The sequence below is a fragment of the Lithobates pipiens genome, unplaced genomic scaffold (assembly GCF_037356315.1).
Source record: "Lithobates pipiens isolate NorthernLeopardFrog02 unplaced genomic scaffold, aLitPip1_a1.2 Scaffold_19, whole genome shotgun sequence".
NCBI lineage: Eukaryota > Metazoa > Chordata > Amphibia > Anura > Ranidae > Lithobates > Lithobates pipiens.
The window spans coordinates 448,968,048-448,988,652 of NW_027507764.1; the positions used below are offsets into that span (position 1 = coordinate 448,968,048).

General features: G+C 44.2%; 1 protein-coding gene across 2 annotated transcripts in view; it reads left to right on the forward strand.

Moving 5' to 3' along the window:
- The window catches only part of RP1 (RP1 axonemal microtubule associated), a 612,495-nt gene that overhangs the window by 456,302 nt on the left and 135,588 nt on the right, over positions 1–20,605 (forward strand). For both annotated transcript variants that reach the window (XM_077492703.1, XM_077492704.1), the window contains exons 43-44: positions 15,701–15,833; positions 18,707–18,858. In XM_077492703.1, the coding sequence (XP_077348829.1) occupies positions 15,701–15,833; positions 18,707–18,858 (285 nt within the window). The remainder of the gene's footprint in view (positions 1–15,700; positions 15,834–18,706; positions 18,859–20,605) is intronic.

The following is a 20,605-nucleotide window of genomic DNA, read 5'->3' on the forward strand; positions in this document are numbered from 1 at the left end:
GACCACATCCACATGTGCTGAAGGATGTAGATACACACAAAGAAAGGTGATGTGTGACAGCAAAGCCCCCTTTAGTATTAGGCTTACTGGACTCCCAAAATAAATTGAGCACATCAAACAGCCAAAGGTGTGCTGTGTCCTTAGTATCTCAAAGGAATATGAAAAAGGCAAACAATAGTGTAATCCCGCAAAACAGCTTTTAATTTAATCAGTAAAATCGCCAAATATTGCACTCACAAAGATCAAAAACACAGTTGGCAATAAATGAAATCCTTATTGGTTAGCGTATAGTGTCCAGCGGTCTTCCTTCCACCATCGCTGGCATTTCCACAACTCCAATGCAGCCGATGGGAGAAAGCACCGTCAGTCACATGCCAATCTCGTCACTGCACATCGTATGGCTCCAAATCTGATGCGTTTCATCATTCCGACATCATCTGAATAAAATTCTTCTGTGATGGACCACCTGGCCTCCCTCCTGGGTGCATCTGCTGAATAGTGATGGCCGAACGGTTCGCCCGGCGGTCGTTTCGCGGCGAATTTCCGACATTCGCGGTCCGCACGTTCGAACGCCTTTTTCCGTCGTTCGCCGCGGCGGACTTACGTGTTTAATGTATACAAGAACTTTAACCTTTGGTGACACGTTTATCATGTGATACAGGACAGCCAATTGAGACATGACAGCACATGGACACTTGTACATTCCCCCTAACCTATAAATACACCCGATCCGGTGGCCATTTTACATTCTTTCTTCTGTTACGATAGGGACAGGTTCCTGTGTGGAGTAGGGAGAGATAAACCACTAGCTATTTGGTACACAAAAGTTCTTTTCAGGACTGGTATAGGTGTTAGGTGTTGATAGGTTTGCTGTGCTGCTGATTCTTGCAGCAGCCTGAGTGTCTTTTGTTAGTTTAGAGAAAGGGAAAGGACGGTGTATGCTACAGGGACAGCCAGATTAGTCTTTCATCATCATCATCATCATCATCATCATTAGCTGTTACTATCAAGGTCCACAAAAGAGCTGTTCCAGTAACCACTAATCGTTCTCTTTTTTTGCCAATTTGTATAGGGACAGGAAGGAAGCAGTGTTGTCAGGCAGTGAGGGTAATTTTAAAGACTTGCTGTTATTATTAGTTCCACAAAGGTTCTTTTCAGGACTGGTATCAGTGGTACAGTAATAGGCTTGTACATGTATAATATTCTTTCTTCCAAATATAGAAAGGATATTATACTTGACTGCTGCCCTTCTGCTGCAGTCTGCTAAACATTCACAACTCACTTGTTCCACAAAAGTTCTTATAAGGACTGGTAACTTGGTATAGGGTGCTACGGTACATAGGCTTGAGTGCGGTACAGTCTGCTGTTCTGTAAGGACCGCTATCGGTCCACAATAGATAGGGTTGACGTGCACCACTGCTGACCGCTGCCCTATACTGCAGCAGTCCTTCAGCGGTATAGGGACTGACGTACAGTCTGCTAAACACTAATACACAACCTGCTTGGTCCACAAAAGTTCTTATAAGGACTGGTAACTTGGTATAGGGTGCTACGGTACATAGGCTTGAGTGCGGTACAGTCTGCTGTTCTGTAAGGACCGCTATCGGTCCACAATAGATAGGGTTGACGTGCACCACTGCTGACCGCTCACCTATACTGCAGCAGTCCTTCAGCGGTATAGGGACTGACGTACAGTCTGCTAATCACTAACACACAACCTGCTTGTTCCACAAAAGTTCTTATAAGGACTGGTAACTTGGTATAGGGTGCTACGGTACATAGGCTTGAGTGCGGTACAGTCTGCTGTTCTGTAAGGACCGCTATCGGTCCACAATAGATAGGGTTGACGTGCACCACTGCTGACCGCTGCCCTATACTGCAGCAGTCCTTCAGCGGTATAGGGACTGACGTACAGTCTGCTAATCACTAACACACAACCTGCTTGTTCCACAAAAGTTCTTATAAGGACTGGTAACTTGGTATAGGGTGCTACGGTACATAGGCTTGAGTGCGGTACAGTCTGCTGTTCTGTAAGGACCGCTATCGGTCCACAATAGATAGGGTTGACGTGCACCACTGCTGACCGCTGCCCTATACTGCAGCAGTCCTTCAGCGGTATAGGGACTGACGTACAGTCTGCTAAACACTAATACACAACCTGCTTGGTCCACAAAAGTTCTTATAAGGACTGGTAACTTGGTATAGGGTGCTACGGTACATAGGCTTGAGTGCGGTACAGTCTGCTGTTCTGTAAGGACCGCTATCGGTCCACAATAGATAGGGTTGACGTGCACCACTGCTGACCGCTCACCTATACTGCAGCAGTCCTTCAGCGGTATAGGGACTGACGTACAGTCTGCTAATCACTAACACACAACCTGCTTGTTCCACAAAAGTTCTTATAAGGACTGGTAACTTGGTATAGGGTGCTACGGTACATAGGCTTGAGTGCGGTACAGTCTGCTGTTCTGTAAGGACCGCTATCGGTCCACAATAGATAGGGTTGACGTGCACCACTGCTGACCGCTGCCCTATACTGCAGCAGTCCTTCAGCGGTATAGGGACTGACGTACAGTCTGCTAAACACTAATACACAACCTGCTTGGTCCACAAAAGTTCTTATAAGGACTGGTAACTTGGTATAGGGTGCTACGGTACATAGGCTTGAGTGCGGTACAGTCTGCTGTTCTGTAAGGACCGCTATAGGTCCACAATAGATAGGGTTGACGTGCACCACTGCTGACCGCTCACCTATACTGCAGCAGTCCTTCAGCGGTATAGGGACTAAGAGTTTTGTCACAGGGTCATTTAAAAAATGACATGCAGAGGAAGAGGCAGGCCCTTCCGCAGGGGTGGTAGGGGTAGGGCAGGAGCAACAGGCTTGAGCCAAAGTGGGAAGTTGCAGAAGGTGCGTTCAATTACTTTAAAGGATGCACCAGACTTGGTTGAGTGGCTCGCTCAGCCTTACTCTTCTGCACCCTCCTCATCCTCTCGATCTGCACCCTCTCCTTCACTCTCTGCTATGTGCACCCCCAAAGACACTACCACCAACAACACGACCACCACCACCACCACCACATACCTTCCGCTTGAGTCACTGGAATTATTTTCCGATCCATATCAAGAGGACATTTCTGATGCGCAGCCACTCTTGGTATTGGATCAGGAAGAGGAGGTAGCAACAAGCGCTACTCAGCAGTCTGACGCCAGTACCCAGATCAGCCCAAGGAGGAGGTTGGTCCCCGGTGTTGCTGCCTACTCCGAGATCTCTACTTATAGCGGTGGGGAAGGTGACGTTGATGATGACGTGTCTAGTGATGTCACGTGGGTGCCCACAAGAGAGGAAGAGGAGGGGAGTTCAGAGGGAGATATGGACCAGCAGATAGGGAGGAGAAGCAGCAATGACTTACATTGCACAGCAGGGACAAAGCAGACTGCAAATGTATCAGGAGCGAGTCATCGACCATGTACGGTCACATCTGGCGCTCCCAGGACACCGGCACATGGCTCCGCAGTGTGGGCTTTTTTTAACGTGTCCGCTGCTGACAATAGCGTTGCCATCTGCAATCTTTGCAGTCAACGCGTTAGTCGCGGTAAGCCCAATACTCACCTAGGGACGACCGCCTTAAGAAGGCACATGAGCAGCCATCACCGAGCCCAGTGGGAGCAACGGAACACACAAAGCCACACTGCAGGCTCTCACCGTCCAGCCTCGTCTTCTACTTCTCCTTCTCCTCTCTCCTCACAATTGTCCTCCACTCCACCTTCCATCACGCCAAGCTCACATTTTTCTGCAAAAAGGCAGGCTTCCGTGGGCCTAATGTTTGAGCGTAAAAAAATGATGATGCCGGATAACCCTCTTGCCCAACGGTTGGCGGCTGGCTTGTCAGAACTCATAGCCCGCCAACTACTGCCATATAAACTGGTGGACTCGGAGGCCTTTCGCAAATTTGTGGCCATTGGAACACCACAATGGAAGGTCCCAGGAAGGAAGTATTTCTCAGAGAAGGGCATCCCAGAGCTATATGGCCATGTTCAGCGGCAAGTGAATGTATCTCTGGCACACAGTGTCGGTGCCAAGATACATCTGACCACAGACACGTGGTCTAGCAAACACGGGCAGGGAAGGTATATCAGTTTTACTGCCCACTGGGTGAACCTTCTGACGGCCGTCAAGCATGTAACCCGTGGCACCCGTGTAGATTTGGTTTTACCGCCACGGATTGCATGCAGGCCTGACTCTTCTTCTCCTCCTCCTACTCCATCCTCCTCCCTCTCCTCCTCAGCTGCCTCCTCCTTTTCCGCTGCTAGCGTCTCTTCCACTGCACCGCCCAAGCTCCCCAGAACCTATTCCACATGCCAGGTGAGACGTTGCCATGCCGTGCTGCGTCTGTTGTGCCTGGAAGCAAAGAGCCACACTGGCCCGGCACTCCTTTCAGCTTTGCGTTCACAGGCAGATGAGTGGCTAACACCGCTCAATTTGACAGTTGGTAAAGTGGTGTGTGACAACGGTGCCAATCTGCTTAGCGCATTGAAACAGGGCAAAATCACGCACGTGCCGTGCATGGCACACGTCTTAAACTTGGTCGTGCAGCGATTCCTTGTCAAATACCCTGGGGTCCAGGACATCTTGCGGCAGGCAAGGAAAATCTCGGCCCATTTCAGAAGATCTTACACGGCCATGGCTCGCCTTGCTGACATTCAGCGGCGACACCATCTGCCGGTCAGACGTCTTATTTGCGATTGCCCGACGCGATGGAACTCAACCTTCTATATGCTTGATAGGCTGCTCCAGCAGAAACGTGCAGTTAACGTCTACCTGTATGAACTCTGCGAAAGAAACGGTTCTGGGGAGCTGGGTTTTTTTTCACCGCGCCAGTGGCTGCTCATGCGCGACACATGCAGACTTCTGCGGCCATTTGAGGAGATCACCAAACTGGTCAGTCGCAGCCATGGCGCCATCAGTGACATGGTACCTTATGCCTTCTTTCTGGAGCGTGCATTGCGTCGTGTCATTGATCAGGCTGTGGAGGAGCAGGAGCGGGAAGATGAGGAAGTCGCAATGCTGGATGAATTCCCAGGGGGGGCTACTCTATCTGAGACAAGTCAACAACAGGAGTCTGATGAGGAGTCAGAGGAGGATGGTGCCGGGGCGGATGAGCAGGAGCAAGAAGAGCATGCTTTAAACCTTTCTGGGATCCCTGTTGTGCGTGGATGGGGAGAGGAGAATGAAGAGGACGACATTATCCTGGATGATGAGCAGGAGCCAGGCCACCACACCGCTTCCACTTTAGTGCAAATGGGGGCCTTCATGCTCCAGTGTTTTAATAGGGACCCCCGTATAAAAAGCATGAGGGTCAAGGACCAGTACTGGGTGGCAACGTACTTAGACCCCCGGTACAAACACAAAATGGCGGAAATGTTACCGCCGTCGCAGAGGGCTGTCAGAATGCAGCACTTCCAGGCCTTGCTTCGAGAAATGCTGCATTCTGCTTTTGCGTGCGCTGGCAGAGGAGCAATTCCCACTCCCAGAGAAGGATTTGCGGGTACCAATCCAACAGCGCCTGCAAGAAGAGGCCGGTTTGAAGATGTGTTGGTGACTTCGGATATGAGGTCATTCTTTCAGCCGACCCATCGACAGGTGTCATCCGGATCCAGCATCAGGGAACGCCTAGACCGTCAGGTGTCCGACTACATTGGGTTAACGGCCGATGTGGACGCTCTGAGGAGTGATGAACCCCTAGACTACTGGGTGGGCAGGCTTGACCTCTGGCCAGAGCTTGCCCAATTTGCAATCGAACTGTTGGCTTGCCCCTCATCCAGTGTCCTGTCCGAAAGGACGTTCAGCGCAGCAGGGGGGATTGTGACCGATAAGCGTACTCGCCTAGCTCACCACAGTGTTAACTACCTCACATTTCTAAAAATGAATGAGGCATGGATCTCGGAGGAATTCAACACATGTGACCAGTAGACCATGTATATGTCTATAAACTATTTTTTTAATCAAGCACACAGACCTTCTTAATTCATTTGGCTCACTTCCTTGACCCAAAAAAGCACACCGTACTATATGCCCCTACCCTCCTCTTTGAAGAGGTTGAGCGGTGTCATATTTCTACTGGGGCTGCTTATGATATCCCTGTGCTGTGCTGACTTCCTCCTGGGGGTTCTTATTATGAAGGGATCACACTATCCCTGTGCTGTGCTGACTTCCTCCTGGGGGTTCTTATTATGAGGGGATCACACCATCCCTGTGCTGTGCTGACTTCCTCCTGGGGCTGCTTACGGTGCTGCTGTCAGTGCTGTATGTCACGGTGCTGCTGTCAGCGCTGTATGTCACGGTGCTGCTGTCAGCGCTGTATGTCACGGTGCTGCTGTCAGCGCTGTATGTCACGGTGCTGCTGTCAGCGCTGTATGTCACGGTGCTGCTGTCAGCGCTGTATGTCACGGTGCTGCTGTCAGCGCTGTATGTCACGGTGCTGCTGTCAGCGCTGTATGTCACGGTGCTGCTGTCAGCGCTGTATGTCACGGTGCTGCTGTCAGCGCTGTATGTCACGGTGCTGCTGTCAGCGCTGTATGTCACGGTGCTGCTGTCAGCGCTGTATGTCACGGTGCTGCTGTCAGCGCTGTATGTCACGGTGCTGCTGTCAGTGCTCTGTATTACGGTGCTGCTGTCAGATGCCTCTATCACGGTGCATGTGTCATTCCGGTATGTCACGCTGCTGGTGATCATCTCCTGCACCCTCTTCTTTGCCTACCCTGGTCCCTGACCTTCCCTCTCCTCCATTGCCTTCATTAGCTCCATAGTCCTGAATTGTTAGAACAATTTCCCAAATAAAATAAAAATGCTTGTAGTTATCGATCCCAAATTCACCTCATACATGTATTATGTCATTGTCCAGATGGTGGGACTACGTTTTACCCCCTAATAATTACCACGTGGCCGCAAATTCGACATGAAGGTTTGCAAAGTTCGCCTCCCATTGAAGTCAATGGGGCCCGCGGCGAACGTTCTGTTTCGCGAACGTTTGGGTCCGTTCGCATTTCGCGTTCGCGAAACGTCCCGTCGGAAGTTCGTCCATCACTACTGCTGAAGAGCTGCTTCCTTGTCGCTGGAGACGTTTTTTGTAACTCCATAGATGCTGCTGTCATGAAATTCCATGTCCTGTGGAGTGGGAGAAAGGCTAGCGGCCTCTTCTCTCAGGAAGGCTGAAGCTGCTGTTGGTGCTGGGCGGAGCTCAGCGATGTTCTGCCTTAATGACAGCTCTTCTGCTGGAGGCTCACTAAGTGTTCCTCCTTAGCAGAAAGGTCTATTAAATCCACAGTCTCTGGAGCTGATGGCTGGGGATAGAGATTTGCTCTCTCCTCTCCCTGGAGCTCAGTAAACGCTGCATCGCAGGTCACTGGGGCATGCTTATGAGCAGTGTCAAACCATCCTTTGTACGCCTGTTTCAGCTCCCACTCTTACAGTATTAAAATAATCAAAATCTTCTTGCAATCTGAGATGGTTGGGAATGTCCATTTCCCTAAAATCCTAGATATTATATCTTCGCCACTTGGCTGTATTTCTGAATCTAAAGTCTGGATCTTCCTGGATTAAATAATAGTTCTGGACCATCAAAATCATAGCCCTCCATGGAAGTATCATCCTTCAGCCACGGACAAGCTTGGGTAACATACAATTGCAGCGCCCGATATCCATCATCCAGTATCAGTTCCATCTGGACCAGCTTATCCAGCTCTATCAGCCATTCCTCCTGAGGATGCTCTTCTAGGAACAGTATATGCAAGTCCAGCTGCAGCCAGTACTGATCCTTGGCCATAGGGAGGATCTTTCCATAACAGTCTTGCTCAACTTGGAGAGCCTCCCTCCAGAGCTCCCGGAGGATCGCATCTCTCAATTCCAGCACGTCCCCGGCAGAACCAAGCTCTCTGTAATGGAAGAACATCTCTTGCACCATATTTCCTCTAACCATAAACCTGTACAAGATTAATATAACACCTTTCCATCCAGAAGGGAAGCTTTATTGTCTTTATTCTGAGAATTAATCCAAGCCTCGCTCTCAGCATTTATCACACAGTTGTCCATCATTAGGGAATGTTCTGCCCTCTCCATCGGTTCAGATGCGGAACTGAGCTCTTTTCCATGCTCTGACTGGGAGAAGCAGGCAAAATTTACAGTCTTCTCCATGAGCCGTAATCAGTGGGTAGAAGGCTAGCCCCTAGTCCCCTCCAAAAGCCACAGTCACAGTGGTTACTGTGACAGCTTCTGTATGATTGGCTAATTTTCTTAATGTGTGTGTTTTTTTTATTTATTACTTCCACTGAATCAGATGTAGCTGACTAATACAATGGAACAGCAGCCATGTATGATACATGTGTGCTTTTAACATCTGTTTTGTAGATTTAATAATAAATACATTGTTAATGTTTCTTTATTTTACATTTATTTTAAAAAATTCCAAAAATATGCACATAAACAAGATTAGTGAACGCATCCCACCTTACTTTCATTTTGTGATAGCTGGGAGAAAATCCTTTACTAGGTAATATACAATTACATTTGTTGAACACATGAATTTCAAATACCCAAAGAAAAGTTAGGAAAGGTTTCCTACTGGGCATTCTGCTCACTTGTTCCACCGGTGACAGGGGGGGTGGTCATCAAGACAGGGTCAGCATTAAAAACATGGGTGAAATTTTAACCCTCCCTCCCTCTAAAAACCTTTGGCATTGGATATTCTTAAAGACAGACAGATGTATTTACTTCATATCTGGTTTAAAGGTTCTCTAAAGGTCCACTCAAATTATGCAGGCACCACCTCCCTTTACAAACCACCTATTATTAGCAGGTGTAAAATGTGATAGTAAAAAAAAAGAAAATAGGTTAAATTTATACTTACCATCATATTTAATATCACTGAGCGAGACATCACTGTCCTTTCTGGGCAAGATTCCTGGGGAATAAAGAGCAGATGAAATCTTGGCAGAAGACAATCCAGTCCATTGCAAAAGCATCTTCTCCCGTAATGTTGACTGTTCTGTATTCCCAAGGATCTTGCCAAAAGGTGTGCATCCTATCCTTGTCTGGGCCCCGCAGGCAGCGTAAGGTAAGTATAACTTTTTTTCTTACAGGTACATTTTACATCTACTAATAGTAGGTGATCTGTGAAGTAGGAGGGGGCCTGGGTAGTGTATGCAGTTCAAAAATAAATGGAGTTTCCCATAGATTATTAAATTCTTTCAGCACAGTATTGAAAATAAAGAGCTTGGCCTTATGATAATTCAACAAGATTTGCTAATGTTGTGCAGAATCACTACACTGTATGAAAACCATCTAACAGCAGTTGATATTATAATAAAAACATTTAGCAGCTATATCTAGAGCTGTATAAATTGATCTAATGCCTAAAATATTATTGGCTTCCTGAGTAATTGACTTCCTGCACACCATTCCCACTTGTCAACTTGTTTCATTATTAAAGAAGATTCTTTTCCAAGATTTTCTGTGGCATCTTTTTAAGTGTGAAATTAAATTGCTCTTGTTTTTGTTTACAAAGCAATATGCATTTTTATCTTGTTGGTAAAAAATAAAAACAATTTTCAGGACTTATTTAAAGTGGTTCTAAAGGCAGGAGGTTTTTTACTATAATGCATCTTATGAATTAAAGTAAAACATCTTCTGTATGCAGCTCCCCCTCCCCCAGCCCCCATTATACTTACCTGAGCCCAATGTCGATCCAGCACTTTTGCACGAGTGTAGCATCGTTGCTTCCTATCTCTCTCCTGACTGGCTCAGACACAGCTGTGGGAGCCATTGGCTCCTGCTGCTGTTAAACACAACCTATGAGGATGGAACGGGGGTGGGGACAAACCACATGTCATTGGACACACACAGTGTGGCTCAGGAGTGAGCCTGAATGAGTGTCCCCATAGCAAGCAGCTTGCTATGGGGGCACTCAGCAGGGGCTGGAGCCAAGGGTGCCAGCAGGGGCCTTTGCCTTTGCCATTGCACAGAGAAAAGAAGTATAACATGTTTGGTTTTAAAAAAAGGAACTTTACAAACACTTTAAGCTTGCTAAACACTAGTCGATTTTCAAATAAACATTCGTACTAATGTTAGTAGGAGCATATGTCAGAAAATTCTTTGTGCATTCGATGACTGGAGGAAAACCACATACCCTGTTAGAAATCTGTTAATATGAGAAAAATTTACATCCAACGCCATACAATTTTCTAGCCACTGTTGTAGAAAATGATTGTTGGATTGACCCCACTAATGTTTTAAAAAGTGAATAATTGTTAAAAAACAAAAAATTTAAACAGAAAATGTACTAGTTTATAGCCAGTTTAAGGCTAAGTTTATACTAGCCACACTCTGGCTTTTAGGAAAAAACTCAAGACCTTCCTCTTTTAGCAGATGATCAAAGCTCACCACAGTGCCTAGAGGCGATTCAGTTCCCATTGTGCGCTATACAAGTATTTCATTCACTTTGCATTCTGGTTGTGGGTGCCAGAATCGCAATGATTCCTGCACCCATAACCACCCGCAGCTGAATCACACTGCTCTTGCGAGACACGCGGGGCTAGCATACATTATAAATGGCACCCCCACACATCTCAATCCACAGCACAACTTAAACTGACTGACAGGCTTTAAAATGCATGAGCAACAGACAGTGATCAGACTGTCATTGTCAGTCATTTACACATGCAGCACCCCCTTACTTCCTAGAGGCTTTTAGGGACCCACAGAGGTAAGGTGGCCTGACACTACCCCAGGGTAGGATTGTTGACATGTAGTGATGATGTGGACCAATTAATGATAGTCACTTTTGAGATGCTTATAACCCACTCCAGAACACTACAGACAGTCTTTACAGGTGAACGTCTCTTTACGCCGAACTGGCATCTTGAGTTCCTTGGATTTTGGACTGTAGAGCAAGTGCAGCATAAAATTCCCCTGGAGAAGCACCAAATTCACTGAGTCCTTGAGAGTTTTAAGCCAAATTCCAGCTTCCCAGTAACTTCCACCAACCAAAGTTCCTCCTGGATGCTCCTTTCCAGGATCAGCTCAATTCCTTCCTTCCAGTAAGCCCCTGTGAGTTTAGGCCTTAGACCTAATTATTTTTTCTAATCTTTTGCACTAATGCTAGGGAGTTTCCCTAACAGCAGGCAGAAGCAAACAAAAACACTGCGCTTAGGGAAGACTAAAGGAACACAAAACTCTCAATGTATCCAAGGTTGACTACAGGCCAGCAAAACTAGATTTAAAAAGTTCTTCCTGGTTAGTATGGTGGCTACACACAAACTGAGATACAGTATATAATAGAATCCAGGCAATACTGAGCTCTGGCTATGGTGTAATAGACCAAATTCTCCCTGGATAAGTCCATACCAGCTTTTTAAGTAGCTTAGGGTGTAGGCCTAGTTTGATAGAACTAAATATATTCCATATCTAGAGCCATTTTTTAGCTTCAAATAAATTGTCGAAGGGTTAAAACTTTTGTCAGGTGGCGATTTTCTGGTCATAACTGCCTAAGGCCCTTTTCACACAGGCTTTCTGATCAGGTCCGCCTGTCAGTTTTTCAGGAGGTTTTGATTGGAGCCTCCATTCACTCCTATGGAGTGGCAGATGTCTGTCGTGACATGTCCGTTGACACCAGCTGCTATCCGATCCGATCCTGTCCACCAAATCCAGACAGATGGTGACCCTATTTTCCATCCGTCTGGAAGATCGGATGGAATCGAATGAAAATGAACAGACGGTCTATGTTATTCTATTTGTTTTATTCTATTCTATTTGTTTCTATTCTATTCAATTCTGTTATTTTATTTTCTGTTCTATTTTGTTCTGTTTTTACTCTATTATATTATATTATATTCTTTTATTTTCTGTTATATGCTTTTCTATTCTATTAGAATTTTTTCTATTCTATTTTATTCTCTTTGGAAATTGTAAAACTATTTTAATTAGAAAAATATTCGAATTTGCAAACTATGCTAATTCAAATTTGAAAACCATTCGTGTAAGGTGCGCCCCTCCTTGATTAGCTCGAGCTGGACTTTAGTGGTCACTGGAAAGCCCTTTCAATCGAATGGGTAAATCAAGACAACCATACACAATTGAATGGGTTATCATGAATACGACTTTTTATTTCCTGTATACAGAATTTATACACTTCAGACATTGCACAAAGACAGAGGGAAGGCCTCTTGTCAGCCAATCAAATTACACAAGACACAATGGGTTAGGCCTTTCTAGCAACCAATCATATACATCCACATTTATGTTCGTCATACATTGAGTGGAATTTTTTAGGGGATTTCTGATAAGAAAAAGTCCCTAGATATATATAAAAATATGTTTTCATGACCTTAAGCTGTTTATCATAATTTGAACATAAAACCGCAATGTTCCATTTCGCCCTAAAATGTTCTAAGTCTGCAAAACTTAAATGTCAGCTGCAACCGCAAGCGCGTCCTGTTTTTCGCAAATTTGCACTTAAGAAGAAACTTGCAAAGCTTTGCATATGAAGCTGTTTCCAATATAAAATATATATATATCTTATGCAAGCAGTTTCTAGTATAATAAGATGAGTATAAACTTAAAGGGTGACTCTCCCTACCCTTACAATTCGAATTTGAAAACTATTGGTAATTGATTCGAAAACTATTCAAATAGATTTGAATTTGAATTTTGAATCGATTTGAATAAACAAAAATAATTCCAAAACTAATTAAACGGAATAAATAAATGTAACTAAACAAGTTTATGCAACTAACAAATCGAAACTAAACAAAACACATTTTTTCGTTCTGCACATGTCTAGTTTTTTTTAATGCCTATATAGTTATAACTATTTAATTGGGTACATAGTGTAATGGGTAGATAACGATTGTATATACATATACTGTACATAAAACTTTTGTAGCCCAGTCTGCAGCTCTGGCAGGAAGAAAACATTTGTTTCTGTGGTGCAGAAGAGACTTTTACACAGGCACAGTTTAGGGAAAAGATTATTGTTATTGTGGAATTGTGCATTCAGTGTCCAACTTGTCCACTACTGAATAATTCTGTACACAGGATGTGGACTATAAGGACAGTGGGAGTTGTAGTCCATATAGACTAAGTTGCTTTATTGACTGAGCAAAAGGAACTACAAATCCCAGCGCTTTTAGAGTTCCAAGCAGAGAGGAAGAGGAGTGTTGCTCTTCCCAGGCTGAGGCTGAAGTATGAAGAACATTTGGAAGGCCACAGTTGGCTGCCAGCAGACTGCTCATTGCTGCAAAAGCAGAGAGGCACAGCGACAGACAGCTTGGGACATAAGAGAGATTCACAAATGTTGCTCCCTGGCCAAAGGGAACCAAAGTTGGAGACATTGACTGGCTGTGTATCAAACAGTGAACGGGGGGATATCTAATGATACAGGTGTTGGTAAGAGGTTGCTGGCCAGAAATCACATGACACATTGACCAAAGAGGGACAGAGTTATCTGCAAGTAACACAGGGTCAATGCCTGTATCAGTTCTTAAAGGGACACTAATCTAGCACTCCAACATTAACGTCTGGGCCCTAATGATATGGCCAGCAGAAGAAAGAGGGATACTATTGTATAGACTGCTAGACTGTCCTGGTGGTGTAGACTGCTAGTTAGGATTGCCCCAATAAAGGGTTTAGAAGGAGTTGCTCTTTACATCTTGTATATAATATTTCTTTTTACTGTTCATCTATTCGCAATACATTCCTTGCTATATTTTAACTGTTTTCCATATTATTGCTGCTGTCTCATATTTATTTTGCCATTGGGTACTGCATATGCATCTGCAATAAAAATCCCCAACTCATCCAGGTGTGTCAGAGTGCATGGTGCAGTGTGCAGGGTTGTGTTCACAGGAGCAGGGGACCCGAGAAACAGCTCTCCTTCAGCGGTATTGCCTGGTTCACACCTATGCATTTTTTTGTGCATTTTCAGTCTTGCAGAAACACACTAGAGTCCATTTAACATGATTTCCTCTGGATATAGTTCACATCTGTGCATTTCATGGAAAGGGCCAGGGACTGTTTTCCGCTCTTTGGTTCCATAGACTACAATGGATCAGAAATGTGTATTGCAAAGTGCACCTGGAATATGCAAACTGGAACCTGCATTAGGGTTGCCATCTGTACGGGATTCAGCCATACAGTTCGGGATTTGAATAATGTGCCCGGTTTTGAACCCCCTGAAAACAGGACACATTATTCAGATAGGATTGTGGCTCATAGCTGGAGAGAGGATTAGGTGTTCTCTTCACTCCAGTCTGCGGGTGGCAATAGAGAGTGGCACTGACTGAAAAGTCTCAGCAGCACTGTCCAGCAACGAACACAGTGTGCGTGGACCCTGGAAAGAGAAATGAGGAACTTCTTTGCAGTTAGTGATCAGTGAGTACAGGGGGGAAGGGGGCTCTGGTATCATCTCTGATGTAAGAGAGGCTGTCATATCTGATGTAAGGGGGGGCTCTGGTGTCATATCTGATGTAAGAGGGGGCTCTGGTGTCATATCTGATGTCAGGGGGGCTCTTGTGTCATATCTGATGTAAGGGGGGCTCTGGTGTCATATATGATGTAAGGGGGGGCTCTGGTGTCATATCTGATGTAAGGGAAGGCTCTGTTTTTTATACCTGATGTAAGGGGGGCTCTGGTGTCATATCTGATGTAAGGGAAGGCTCTGGTGTCATACCTGATGTAAGGGGGGGGGCTCTGGTGTCATATATGATGTAAGGGGGGGGGGCTCTGGTGTCATATCTGATGTAAGGATGGGCTCTGGTGTCATACCTGATGTAAGGGGGGGGGGGGGGCTCTGGTATCATATATGATGTAAGGGGGGGCTCTGGTGTCATTTCTGATGTAAGGCAGACTCTGGTGTCATATCTGATGTCAGGGGGCTCTGGTGTCATATCTGATGTAAGGGGGACTCTGGTGTCATATCTGATGTAAGGGGGGGCTCTGGTGTCATATCTCATGTAAGGGGGGCTCTGGAGTCATATCTGATGTAAGGGCAGGCTCTGGTGTCATATCTCATGTAAGGGGGTTGTGATGCTTTTGTTTATAGAGCAAAAAAATAACAACAGCAGAGGTGATCATATACCCCCAAAAGAAAGCTCTATTTGTGGGAAAAAAGGACATCAATTTTGTTTGGGTACAACGTCGCCTGACCGCGCAATTGTCAGTTATAATGACGCAGTGCCATATCAGAAAAAATGGCCTGGTCGGGAAGGGGCTAAATTCTTCTGGGGCTGAAGTGGTTAAAGTGTTTGGGTTTGACTTGATGAAAAAGTGGCAACCCTTACTTGCATAGGTGTGAACCAAGCCGAAACGCTACACTCTGAATGCACCATTAGCAATAGAATACTACAATATGCAACAGGTAATGAGTGATATGTTATCAGCTGATTAAAAGAACATAAGGAGAATAGAAGACCTAGTGACTGCACAGCCCACCCATAGAGATTACTTGGTATGCATCTTGGCAATGACTTAGTTTGTATCTGAAATGCTGAAAAGGTTAAGTGAAGCATTTTCCTTCCTTAGATGATGTGTTTTCAATATAAAAGGATAAACATTTGGGGCCCTGTGCAGTAATTTGGTTTGATGTAAATGTCAGTGATTTTCTGAGCCCTAGAAATCATTGACATAGATATTATTTCTGTCTTTGTCAAGGTTCGTATGAAGGATGTAGACACAAAACAAGAAATAAGCTTTTATCCAAACAATGCATCTTTTCTTGAACAAAATGGGTCAAAGGACGTGGCAGAAGTGGCTGCAGTGCTCCCCGATAAACCACCACTTGCTGGTAAATGTATAAACCATATCACAATGTATACTGTACTAAATTATCAATTTGTTTGTACAATTGCTTCTAAGTTTAAGAAAGACATCAGTAGGCTTATTGTCTTAGCTCAGTAATGTAAACTATTGCTCCTTCGGGGCATATTTAGAAAGTCGCGATTGTGACATTCACCAAATGTTTACTGCCGGTGAATCAATCTCTATGATTTACAACACCTGCACTAGGAAAAGTACACACACCTAAATCAATGATTGGTGAATAACACATTTGCTGCTTTATAAATATACCCCATAGATATCTTCCTTTAGGCTGCATTCACGCCCGAGCGCTTCAAAGTCGCACGTTTTTACTACAATTTTGCTGCGTTTTTACCACAATTTTGTTCAGATCACCAGTGTAAAAAGCAGAAAAACGCGTGTAATCTGCCCTAAAGAAGCTCATATTCTTTTAGGGCTTTTTTCAGGTGTTTTGCTTCAGGTGACAAAACCTATAAAACAGGTGACATTGAAATGAATGGGATTGAGCAACCGCTGGTAAATCGCCATTCAACGCTCACCGAGGGGGCATGACCTACAGGTTGAGAACCGCTGATATAGAGGTTTCTACATTGCATGTTCATTCATTTTATCCAAATGCTGTTGCAACTTATACATATTACCCACTTTGTGCCCAGGCCAATTTACGACATTTCTCTACTACGTGTAAAATTCATAATTTTTTTGCTAGAAAATTACATAGAACCCCCAAATATTATATATGTTTTTTTAGCAAAAATCCTAGACAATACAATGGCGGTTGTTGCAACTTTTTATCTCGCACGGCATTTGCGCAGCAATTTTTTGAACACGTTTCTTTTCCGGAAAAAAACTGTTTCATGCTTTAAAAAAAAAAACTGTAAATTTAGCAGAATTTTTTGGCATAATGTGAAAGATGAAGATACGCCGAGTAAATAGATACCCAACATGTCATGCTTCAAAATTGCACACGCTCGTGAAATGGAGCCAAACTTTGGTATTTAAAAATAATCCATAGGCAACGCTTTAAATTTTTTTACTGGTTACATGTTTTGAGTTACATTTGAGGTATAGGGCTAGAATTATTGCTCACGCTCTAACGTTCGCGGCAATACCTCACATGTGTGGTTTTCTGCGTACGAGCTCACAGGGACAGGGGCGCTTTAAAAAATAATAATAATTATTGTTAATTTTACTTTTATTTTTTTAGTTTGACACTTTAAAAAAAAATAATTGATTACTTTTATTCCTATTACAAGGAATGTAAACATCCCTTGTAATAGGAATATGACATGATCGGACCTATTTACAGTGAGATATGGGGTCAATAAGACCCCACATCTCACCTCTAGGCTGGGAAGCCTAAAAAAAAAAAAAAATCACGGCTTCCCAGCAGAGGTGGCGCCGTTACTTGAATGCAGAGGCTGGGCGTGATGTCTTAACATCGCGCCCGGCCTCCGAACGAACATAGAGACTCCGGCGGACCAGATGATCTCTATAATCTCTATGATCACCATCCGGGGGCCGGCGCATCCTGTGTCCGACTCACCAATGGAAGCGGTGAGTCTGTAGAAGCACCTGAGGGCGACGGGAGGGGGGGTTGTCCCCTCCCGCCGCCCATAAGAACGATCAAGCGGCGGAACAGCCGCTATGATCGTACTTATGGTGCAGGGAATCAGTGGCTGAAAATGCTGATATCTGAATGATGTCTGTAGCCTCAGGGGCCCCATAGCAGTCAAATGGTCTCCTATAGCTATAGTTATGCCCTTGATACAGAGCATAGACATGCATACTTGTCTAGTGTTATCATAGATGTATACTGTATTTAAGTCACAATCAAGCCGTAGAACAGATTTGAAGCAGTCAAATATAAAATACAGTAAAACCTTGGATTGCGAGCATAATTCGTTCCAGAAACATGCTTGTAACACAAAGCACTCTTATATCAAAGCGAATTTCCCCATAAGAAATAATGGAAACTCAAATGATTCGTTCCACGACCATTTATTCTTAGGGACTTCAGTTTATAGTCATTATAAAAAGATTATAGCAATGTGACCAGGTTGTGTAACCATAAAATGTCAATCCACAAATGGAAGCCTCCACAAGGGGATTAGAAGCAAAATCCAGCAGAAGCTCCAGAGTATAAAAGAGAAGAGAGGCGCCTCCAAGTGTAGCAATATGTTGCTAAATGTTGTACCTTCAATAAATGTAACCATATTGCTACACTTAGAGGTGCCTTTCTTCTCTTTTATACTCAGTTATGACCTGACACTACTTATATCAAGACATCGCTTGTATATCAAGTCAAAAATGTATTTAAAAAGTTTTCTTGTCTTGCAAAATGCTCTTAAACCAAGTTACTCTCAAACCAAGGTTTACCTGTACACAAATAAATGCAGTTCTGTATTCAATAATACATCCCTAAGTGCATTCATATTTAAATTCAAACAGTGCAGGTACCCAAATTGTTTTGGTATTAGCATCTTACAGTCCATGTGCTGTACATAGGAGCTCAGACTGAATGATGGAGTAGCAGTACAAAGAGCCAAAAGTACCCGGTTGTGCTGCAGTTGAAGAAGCATGCTGATAGGAGGAGAGATCAGAGTCACTGAGCTATAAACTTGTCAGTCTGCTGCCTCACTTTTCACTCTCCAGTCATAGAATGGGGAAGGGGAGGGGCTTGTAAGTGTTACTAATCTTTTTCAGCAATGAAATCCCCCCCCCCCTCCTTCTAGGCCTGTGTGACTTTGCTGTATAAATATATACACTTGTTTACTGATCCTCTCCTGGGGAAAATAAATAATTGTATAATGTGTGTCATAAAAGGAATGTTTTTTTTTCTTTTTCCTTCGATTGCAGAAGTGACATATTCAATTTATGTCAAAACTGGGCAATTCCCGGCCTCTGGCACAGACGCAGATGTATTTATTACAATATTTGGTGAAAATGGAGATTCCTGCAGAAGACATCTGAGACACTCGTTGCTTCCTAAAATATTTGTCAAGGGGAAGGTCTGTATGGTTGCTGTAGTTAACGTTTTAGTGGGTTTTATATTTTTTTCCTGAATTAGTCACATTGCCCGTTATTCAAGTGTGCAATGGCCTTTAAATAGCTGCTGAGGATTACAGAGTCTGGGAACAAAAAGAAGAAAAAAAAAAAGGAATTCAAAGAAAACCTGTGGTCGGACTTTAAAGGCACAACAAACAATGGGAGTACAAAAAATATTTAACATTTATTGAAAAATACATATAGTATAAAGACCAGAGACATGAAAGAAATAATGATAAAATTCACATATAGAGATAGAAATCAATACATGATATGAGCCCTAATGCGTCTACGTGTTTCGTTGTACACTTCTTCAGGACACATTTGGGATAAAAACATGGTAAAAAAAAAAAAGAAGAGGATTCACGCTGTGCTAAAGATAAATTATCATTACCGTATTTATCGGCGTATAACACGCGGTGGCGTATAACACACACCCCAAGTTTGGTAAGGAATTTTAAGGAAAAAAACTTTTAGGAGGGAAATTTAAGGGAAAAAAACATACATTCAAAATGCCCATCAATGCAGCCTTGTCAGTGTCATTTGCAGCCTTGTCATGCAGCCTGTCCATCATTGCAGCCTTGTCATTGCAGCCTTTCATGCAGCCTGTCCATCATTGCAGCCTTGTCATTGCAGCCTTTCATGCAGCCTGTCCGTCATTGCAGCCTTGTCATTGCAGCCTTGTCATGCAGCCTGTCCATCATGCAGCCTGTCCGTCATTGCAGCCTTGTGCATTGTTGTCCCCTCAGTGATGTCAGCGTTTATTTTTAAAAATGGCGCCGCAGAGATGTCCTGTGTATCTCGGCGGCGCCTGGTAGTTCTCAGCGGCTCTCGGCCGCACTCGACGGCTTTTAGCCACCTTCGGCCGTACTCGGCGGCTTTTGGCCGCCTTCGGCCATACTCGGCAGCTTTCGGCCACTCTTGGCCCTTCTCGGCGGTTTTCGGCCGCCGAGAAGGGCGGAAGGCGGGCGAAGGCGAGCGAAAGCCGCCGAGAAGGGCCGAAGGCGACCGAAAGCCACGAGAAGGGCCGAAGGCGGCTGAAAGCCGCTCAGAGCCCAGAAATTGCGGAGGATCGGCGTATAACAAGCACCTGCGATTTTTCCCTGATTTTAAGGGGAAAAAAGTGCGTGTTATACGCCGATAAATACGGTAAATATGATGGAAAAAGCAGCTGGCACTGGAGTCAGAATACAATAACCCAAAATAGTAAAGTGCAAAAGGAGTGCAGCGCTAATAATACCAAACTGAATCAAATGTCAATTTAAGAATAAATAAATTAAATAAATAAAAATATTATTAAAATGAATAATCCCACTAAAGTGACATAAAATAAATATATATAAATATATTATAATATATATTTTATATATATATATATTATATATATATATATATATATATTATGTCACTTTAGTGGGATTATTCATTTTTTTAATCATTTTATTTATTTAATTTATTTATTCTTAAAGCGGGAGTCCACCGGGACTCCGCGTTTTTTTTTTTTTTTTTTTTAAAGCCAGCAGCTACAAATACTGCAGCTGCTGACTTTTAAATAGTGACACTTACCTGTCCAGCGCGCCCGCGATGTCGGCACCCGAAGCCGATCGCTCGCTCGTGCCGCCACCATCTTGGGTATGGGAATCAGGAAATGGAGCCTTTCGGCTTCATTTCCCGGTTCCCTACTGCGCATGCGTGAGCCGCGCGGCGCAA